At 55.6% G+C, this 9,106-nt stretch overlaps 1 protein-coding gene across 1 annotated transcript in view; it reads left to right on the top strand.

Annotated features, from left to right (window-relative positions):
• The first annotated feature begins 6,169 nt into the window (after nt 1-6,169).
• Nucleotides 6,170-9,106, top strand: part of LOC102249662 (phosphofurin acidic cluster sorting protein 2) — a 76,640-nt gene continuing 73,703 nt past the window's right edge. Inside the window, 2 exon segments of the mRNA XM_014540578.1 lie at nt 6,170-6,276; nt 6,354-6,445. Of these exon segments, the coding sequence (XP_014396064.1) occupies nt 6,170-6,276; nt 6,354-6,445 (199 nt within the window).

Here is a 9,106-nt window from a genome sequence, read left to right as displayed (position 1 = left end):
GTGCCACCGGGATGAGGACGGTAAGAGAGGGTGTGGGGAGCTGGACCGGCATCCCGAGTGTGGCATGGCCAAGCTCCCCAGCTGCCTTGGGAGGCGGGGGCGCCGTGGGAGCAGCTGGGCGGCTGGAGGGAGGGGAGGGGCGGGAGTGGCCTAGGAAAGAGCCCGAGGCTGGCGGCCAATGTCCTGGGCACTTTAAAGACCCCATTCCACTGACCTCTTGCTTCCATCACTTCATTGTGTCGTTTTATTGCACTTTGAAGATAATGTACCTTTTTTTTCCCCCTGGATGCTTTTAAAACTTCTATTTTCAGCAGTTTGGCTAGGATGTTCCTACATAATTTTCTGTTCCTTATGCTAATTGTGCGGCTTCTGCATGGCTCTCTCCCCCTCCTCTCCCTGGATTCCGAGGGCACCTGTGTTAGGTGTTTACCACATCCCCAACGCCGCCTCCTCTGTCTTTTCTCCATTTCCCCTCCGTGCTGCTGTCTGGGTGTTTGTTTGTTTTTTTAATATTTTTTATTTCTTCTTATTGATCTCAGAGAGGAAGGGAGAGGGAGAGAGAGATAGAAACATCCATGATGAGAGAGAATCATGGATCGGCTGCCTCCTGCACGCCCCACACTGGGGATGGAGCCCGCAACCCGGGCATGTGCCCTGGCCGGGAATCGAACCGTGACCTCCTGGTTCATAAGTCAATGCTCAACCACTGAGCCACACCAGCCGGGCTTGTGGTTTTATTTAAACAACTTTATTGAGGCCTCACTGACACACAAAAACTGCACAGATTAAAATGTATAATTTATAAGTTTCCCCTTTGAATTCTTCTTGGACCCAAAGGTTATTTGATAAACGCTCATAAAGCTTATCAAATGAGCTCAATGCTCCTCCTGTCCCTCTCACACTCACGTTGCTAACATCGGTCATTTTTGTCTTGTCTCTTTATTTTCCCCATCAGCCTAGAAGTTTATCCATTCTACTGACCTTCCTAGGTGGTTTGGCTCAATGGATAGAGCATCGGTCTACAGCCTGAAGGGTCCCAGGTTCGAATCCAGTTCTCTCTCATCATTGATGTTTTTGTCTCTCTCTCCCTCTCCCTTCTCTGAAATCAATTATACTTTTTAATTTTTTTTAAAGAACCGTAGTTGGTTTATCGGTTTTCTACTTCTTTTTTATTTTTTATCCTCACCCGAGGATATTTTTCCCATTGATCTTTAGAGAGAGAGAATGGAAGGGAGGGAGAAGGGGGAGAGAAAGAGAAAGAGAGAGAAACATCGATATGAGAGACACACATCAATTGGTTGCCTCCCACACGTGCCTTGACCAGGACCAGGGCTGACCAGTACCAGGGATCAAACCTGCAGCCAGGTACCTGCCCTTGACTGGGAATCGAACCTGTGACCCTTTGATCCATGTGCCGACACTCTAACCACTGAGCCAAAGCAGCCAGGGCTATTGGTGTTCTTCTTTTTCTGTTTCCTCTTTCACTGATTTCCATTCTGATTTTATCATGTTTTTCCTTCTGCCTAATGAGGGTTTTTGCTTTTTGATAATCCTCACCCGAAGATATTTTTTCCATTCATTTTTAGAGAGGGTGAAAGGGAGGGAGGGAGGGAGGGAGGGGGAGAGAAACATCGATGTGAGAGACACACGTCAATTGGTTGCCTCTGCATGCACCCCACTGGGGCGAGGGATGAAACCTGCAACCCAGGTAGGTGCCCTCGACTGGGAATCAAACCCGCAACCCTTCAGTGTGCGGTCTGACTCTCTAACCACTGAGCAACCACCCAGGGCCTAATTAGGGTTTAATTTTTCCTTCTAGTTTGTAAGGTGGGAGATGTCAGGGTGAATCTCGCTCTTTGTATTGTCTGGAAGTTTCCTGTGCGACTTGGTTGTTTAACAGCGGAATCCCCGCACCGCCCGCCGCGCTGACACACTCGTTTGTGTGTGTGTGTGTGTGTGTGTGTGTGTGTGTGTTGCTTTCTGTTCTTAGTCTCCCCTTCGGAATTTTCTCTTTCTCCCGAGGGACAGCAGTCTCTGCACCGGAGCTGGTTTCGACTCCTCTCTGCTCCTCCTCCCCAAACCCAGGTGGTGGCCAAGTCCTGCCAAGCCACCTGCCCAGCAGCCCTTGCCCCCTCCCTCTCCACCTCACAGCACCAGCCAGGCCAGGCCAGGGCGTGGGCCCAGACCCTGTGGCCTTCCCACCTGTGACCAGAACCCCTGTCTGTGCCCCTCAGGGCGGACGCCAATCTTTGAAAAGTGTCCTGTGGCCCGGTCTCCGAGGGCCCGAAAGCGCGCAGCCCTCCCACCTCCTCTGGTGCCAGTGCATGGCCCCGCCTTCGGGCACCGCTTCCCTCCGTTGACGGAAGGTGACCAGAATCACTTTTGCGAATTGTAAGATGTGGCTCCGTGGTTGAGCGTCGACCCACAAACCAGGAGGTCACGGTTCGATTCCCCGTCAGGGCTCCTGCCCGGGTTTCGGGCTCCATCCCCAGGGTGGGGCGTGCAGGAGGCAGCCGGTCCATGGTTCTCTCTCATCATTGATGTTTCTCTCTCTCTCCCTCTCCCTTCCTCTCTGAAACCAATAAAATAAGTAAGTAAATACAAAGAGAGGAAACCCCAGGGAAACCAAGAACCGCGTCCATGTCCCTGTCCATGCGAACAGCACTGAGGTTGGACCCGCCACGGGCGTCTGCGCGGTGACTCCCTGCGAGCGTCCTCTGCTGGCTTCTGTTGCTCCTCTTCTCTCTTTTCCAACGTGGCGCTCGTGCACTGGCTCATTGTGGCACCATTTCCATTGTGGGAAGCACAGAGACGTATTCAACACAAAGGCGCCCCTTGTTCCCGGGCTCACCGCGGCTGGGGGGGTGCGAGGCCCCTCCTCAGCACATTCTTCCTGAGCCCGGGCTGTCACACAGCCTCTCACAGGGAGACTGGCCCGGCTGGCGACGCGCTCCGGCAATCCCGTGCTCTGCGGGTGGGTGTGCCATCGGCTCATCTTCTGCCGTCGGACATCCCTTTGCTTACATTTTGCTGCTTGCAATGCTGCACTCACCTGTCCCCACATCCCTGCGGGCCTTCCCGATTTCTCCTGCAGGATCCATGCCCGGCTGGCCGAGGGCTCCTCCGGGTCCCAGCCCTTGAAGTGCCACCCCTGAGCCTCACCTGCACGGGGGAGACGCAGGGCGCAGGCCAGCCGCGAGGTGCACGGTGTTCTGACCCGAGGCCCGCGTCAGCCTGCACTGGCCTATGTCAGCATCTCCTCTCCTGTTTTTTTAAAAAAGAGTTTTTATTGCCCAGCTGGTGTGCTCAGTGGTTGAGTGTCGACCTATGAACCAGGAGGTCCATCCCCAGTAGGGGGCGTGCAAGAGGCAGCCGATCAATGATTCTCCTCATTGATGTTCCTATCTCTCCCTTCCTCTCTGAAATCAATAAAAAAAATACTTTTAAAAAAAGAGTTTTTATTGATTTCTCGAGAGAGAGAGAGGAAGGGAGAGGGAGAGAGAGAAAAACATGGATCTGTCAGTGGCCTCCTGCACGCCCTCTCCCGGGCACTGAGCCAGAAGCCAGGGCATGTGCCCTGACTGGGGAATCGAACCAGCAACCTTTCAGTGTCCAACCAACCGAGCCATTTCGGCCACGGCTACGTCAGCAATTTTCAGCCTGTGTCTCCCCCCGCCCCCCAATTTTTAAACACGCAATACCTGTCTATTTAGTCAGGGGCGCTGATCTCTTTTCCTTAGATTGTCAAATTAAAAAAGATAACAGCCAGCCCTAGCCGGTTTGGGTCAGTGGATAGAGCGTCAGCCTGTGGACTGAAGGGTCCCGGGTTGGATTCTGGTCGAGGACACAGGCCCAAATTGTGGGCTCGATCCCCAGTAGGGAGCGTGCAGGAGGCAGCTGATCAATGATTCTGTCATCATGGATATTTCTCTCTCTCTCTTCCTCTCCCTTCCTCTCTGAAATAAGGGGAAAAAATATTAAAAAGAACAAAAACCAAAAACCAAATGCTGCTCCACGTGGAACCACACAGATACGACCCAGAAATACAGCTGAACCACTGGCTGATCCAAAATTAGGATGACCTGGCGGTGGACCTGGTGGCCAGACAGAGGCTACTGTCTGTGAAGACGTGGAGTCAGGGGTGGCTGAGCCTGGGGTGCCCGCCTCGCTCCCCATCCATGTGCTGTCAGCTTAGGCCTTGGGGAACCAGCTCCCTGGTGGGGATTTGAACTTGTGCAGTTGGATGCGGCTGTACCTCCGGGAGTGTGTGTGTGGGGGCGGCGGGGGGGGGGGGGGGACAGGGGGGGGGGGGGGGGCCTGGTGCTGTCAGCCACTCGGGTCCCTCAACCTGGGGACACCATCGGGACCCAGGGGGGCCATCTCTATCTGACGACAGGGAGGGAGGAGGGCGCTGCCCCACAGGCTAAGGAGGGATAAACCACTACACCACTGTGCTGCCTCTGCCCTTCTTTGTTTCAGAGCCTCTGTGTTTTGTTCCGGGAAAGGGAACTGCGTTCAGTGCTTTTTAAAAAACCACTTTCCTGGCCCTGAAAGGGTTTGTTTGCCGGAGATAAACACCCAGAGACGCTAACACGGCGCCCACTGCAGGGTCAGAGGCAGCCGGCAGGAGTCCGGGAGCCAAGTTCTCCTGCGATGAGCCCCCTGGGTCTTGCCCTTGAGAAGTTTGTCCATAAACAGAACAGTAAATCAAGCGACGCTTCTTGGCCAATTTCCGTGGTGCAAACACTCCCACCTGGGCCAGCCTCCAGCTGCCAGTGCTGGTCCCTGAGTGCGGAGCCCCGAGGACAGGCAGTGGCCCTCCATGTCACACCACAGGCGGGAAGACCTCAAGGGCACAGATCATCGTAAATGTCCTAAAACGGTTAGGAAGAGGGCTGTGTGCTTACTGCCTTTGTTTTTTTTTTTTATTGGATTGTAATTTCTAATTTGATTTGTAATAGTGGATGTGAAATGCGGGGTGGTGTCTTTTGCAGACTTTTCTATGATTGTTGACTTGTAAGAGTCATTCGTGTCTTAAAAGCCAGTCTTTTATGTCTGTGGCCGTTTCCCCCAGGTTTGCTGATCCGGGGGCCCTCCTCGCTCCAGGATGAGAAACGATTTTTCCAACTTTTAGAGATTTTATAGTTTCATATTTCATGATTACATTTCTGCTCCATCTGGAATTTATTTTGGTATAAGGAGTGAAGTAAAGATTCAGCTAAAAAAAAGAAAAAAGAAAAAAGTCTAGCCCTGGCTGGTGTGGCTCAATTGGCTGGGCGTCGTCCCATGAACCAAAAAGTTTCCAGTTCGATTCCTGGTCCGGTCCGGGCACTTGCCTGGGTTGGGGGCTCCGTCCCCGGTAGGGAGGGGGCAGGAGGCAGCTGACAATGGTTTGCTCTCACATGGGTTGCTCTTTCTTCCTCTCCCTTCCTCTCTCTCTCAAAATCAATTTTTTAAAAAAATCTTTAAAGAAAAAGAAGTCGAACCTGTTGTCCCAGTACCATGTTCTGGGGGAACCTGTCCTCCCCCTCATGGTGGCCTTGCAGCTCTCACCATGCGCCCTCAGCACCGCCCGTTACCGGGACGTGGTGACTCCCATCTCAGCAGACGCGGTCCTTCCTCTTCCTCTGTTGCAAGAGCGTCCAGTTCATGTGCTCAGTTTTCTGTAAACATCTGAGAACTCGTGGACCGTTTCCAAATTAGCACTTGGATGCAAATCACAGCTGAGCCCGCCAGTGTGGCTCAGGGGTTGAGCATCGACCTGTCGAACCAGGAGTTTACGGTTCGATTCCCGGTCAGGGCACAGGCCTGGGTTTCAGGCTCGATCCCATGTGTGGTGCGTGCAGGAGGCAGCCGATGAATGAATGATTCCCTCTCATCATTGATGTTTCTACCTCTCTCTCCCTCTCCCTTCCTCTCTGACATCAATAAAAATATATATTTTTTTAAATCGTAGCTCAGGTACAGGTGAAAAGAGTGAGTAAGCCTAGGTAGGGATTTAACGCTTCCTAACTTCTCGCGTTTGTTCCCAGGTGTTTTGTTTTCTGTTTCTGCTGCAAACAGCATCTCGTCTTGCACCTGACTTACCGCCCATTGGTGGTGGGAGTGGTGGGTGCCCCGCCTCTGGCTCAGCATCTCCTTGGGGAGGCCTTCCTCATTCATTCGAAAGATGCGCATGGACCCACCACTCCTGCTACCTGGTGGGGCCGCTGGAAGCCCCACTGCCTCGTCTCCCAGCTCCCCGGCGGCCCGGCCTGCTGTGCTGGCCAGGCCTGTGTGAGTCACAGCTGTGAGGACGCCCCTGCATGCTGCCTCCTCCTCCCAGTCTCCACTCTCCCCATACCGGCCTCCAGTGGGCAGTGCCACCGGTGTCCCCGACACCGTCAGTCCTTACCTGTCAGTACGATTAGTCACCTGCCCATTAACGACATCGTCCCTGCCCCTGGTATGGCGTGCCTCACCCTTTCCCCTTTCCCCTCCCATTGTCCCTCTCAGCCAGTGGCACACCCTCTTCATTTCACACCCTCACACTCCTCACCCCTTCTAGCTGCCAGTCTGTTGACTCTTCCTCCCAAACCCATCCCACCTGCAATCACGTGCCCCCTTCCCGACCTCCGCCTCTGTCCACACCTCCCTCTCCTCTTCTTTCTTTTTTTTTCAGCCTCACCTGAGGATATTTCTTTCCCATTGATTTTTAGAGAAAGTGGAAGGGAGAGGGAGAGACAGCGAGAAACACCGATATGAGAGAGACACATCGATTGGTTGCCTCCCGCATGCCCCGGACCTGGGCCCGGAGCCTGCAACCGAGGTACGTGCCCTTGACCAGAATGGAACCCAGGACCCTTCAATCCACAGGCCGGTGCTCTATCCACGGAGCCAGACCAGCGGGGAACACACTTCCTGCTATGGAAACAGCGTCTCCTCCCCTTGGGGATCCACAGCACCTGCAGGGGCAGAGTCGTGACCCTGACGGTGCAGGTGGGCTCCGCCCTGCACACCTCCACGGGAAATCTGAGGCTTTAATTCATTTACTAGTAAAAACACGGCTGGAAAGGGGCACGCGGACCCCTGAGCAAAGGCTTTCAAGGTACCCTCCTGGGACCCCAGGGCTCTGGATAGCACTCCCCTCTGGCTTCCAACCTAACCACACCCAGCCACCCCGTTGTCCAGGGGGTTCCTCTTTTTTTTTAAAAAAAAATATATTTTTATTGATCTCAGAGAGGAAGGGAGAGGGAGAGTTAGAAACATCAATGATGAGAGAAAATCGTTGATTGGCTGACCCCTGCACGCCCCCTACTGGGGATCAAGCCTGCAACCCGGGTATGTGTCCTTGATCGGAGTCGAACGTGGGACCCTTCAGTCCGCAGACTGACGCTCTATCCACTGAGCCACACCGGCTAGTGCCGGGGGGTTCCTCTTGAACTAAGTTCCTGCTTTAAAGAAACAGCCACCAGAAGGACCTGGTGTGCTCTACGCATTTGGGGGGTGTCACCCATGCCAGGCTCACCGGGAGGGTGTCCTCCTGCTGCCACGGCACCCGCCTGGGGCCCGAGTCCACCGGAGGAGGATGGACACAGTCACTTTCAAACACAGACGGTGACCAGCCACGTAAGAGGTTCCGGCCAAAAACACACCTCTGACCACCAGAGCGGCGTCTGTCCGCGTGGGGCGTTTGGAAAAGAGAGGGCCCCAACCTCACCACCACCATGTTGGTGCCCACATGGTCCCAGCTGAAACAAACAAACAAACAGACACGGAGTCGAGGCACAGTGAACACGTGTCTCTGTCTGCGTCCCCGCCTCGCCCAACGGTTTATCATTTATTTAATTTTTTGAAATGTGTTTTTGTTGATTTCAGAGTGAGGAAGGGTGAGGGAGAGAGAGAAAAACATCAATGATGAGAGAGAATCATGGATCGGCTGCTCCTGCGTGGCCCCTACAACCCGGGCCTGGCCGGGAATTGAACCTCGACCTCCTGGGTCATGGGTTCAGGCTCAGCCACTGAGCCACACCAGCCAGGCAAGCGTTTAAGCGTTTTCACCGTCGTGGTGACCTGGGCGGGGGGCGGGGGGCCGGGGGGCCGACTCTGGGCCGACTGTGTGCCACCGCCTCCCTGGCTCCTCTCCGTGGCAGTTGCATAACCTCCTGTGCCTGTCTCCCCGACCGTCAAGGGGATGGGACCTCAGGCCCCCATGTGCACGGCTTAGTCACCCCGACTTCCTCACGTGACCCCCGGTTGGCCTCCTTGCCAGGGGGCGACGCTGGTGACACAGACACAGCGCCAGGCGGCCCGTTCATCTGCCCGCGCTGTCTGTCCATGGGTGTCTGTCTCCCGCTGTCACCCACGGCAGCCGGTCCTCGCCAGGGGCTGCCACCCTCCCCCTGAACGCCCCGTCTCTTAGGTACAAGACCCACAGGTGCCAGGGGCAGGAGCAGCCCTGTAAGACAACACCCCGTCAGCTGGCCGAGGGCACAGCCCCCCAGGCTGTCAGCTGCGCCCCCGAAGGGGCAGGCACACGTGGGAGACACAGCTCCTCTTGTTCTCTCCCCAGCGCGCCCTTGGCTTGGAGCGGCCGCAGCTGTTTTCCGCTCCAGATAGCGGGTTACAGCTGGAGGCCGGAGGGGGGGTCCTCGCGGGGCGGTGTGTGTGTGGGGAAGGACTGCAGGGGCCCTGGGGGCCGTGGGAGCACGTGGATTTGGTTTATTTCAGCAAAACTATTGGAGACCACAGGACGCACAGGGCGGGAGAAGAGCAGCCATGTGATGCGGGGAGCTCTCCCCAAATCTCAGCCCCTGGCCACTGACCAGACCCGCCAGGGCTGGGGGAGGGGACTCCTCGGCCCCCGAACCCAGCTGTCGGTTCCGGGACCTTTCCCCCTGCCCGACCTGTGGGCCCGGTGGCAGCTCCGCCCACCGCCCCCTGCCAGCCTGGGTCCCCAAGTTCGCTGGGGGCCCCGGCCAGGCCTGCCCTGCACCCAGACATTTCTCTCGTCTTCGGTGAAAAACGCAGAAAAGGCGCCGCTGGATAATGAGGCGGCTCCGGCGCAAGAGGAACCGGAGGGGATTCGCGGGGCTCAGTTCCACCCCCCGAGCGGGGGTGCCCCAGG

The sequence above is a fragment of the Myotis brandtii genome, unplaced genomic scaffold (assembly GCF_000412655.1).
Source record: "Myotis brandtii unplaced genomic scaffold, ASM41265v1 scaffold1057, whole genome shotgun sequence".
In the NCBI taxonomy this organism is placed as follows: Eukaryota; Metazoa; Chordata; class Mammalia; order Chiroptera; family Vespertilionidae; genus Myotis; species Myotis brandtii.
Note: the sequence above shows the minus strand (reverse complement) of the source record. Positions and strands in the feature narration are given on the sequence as shown.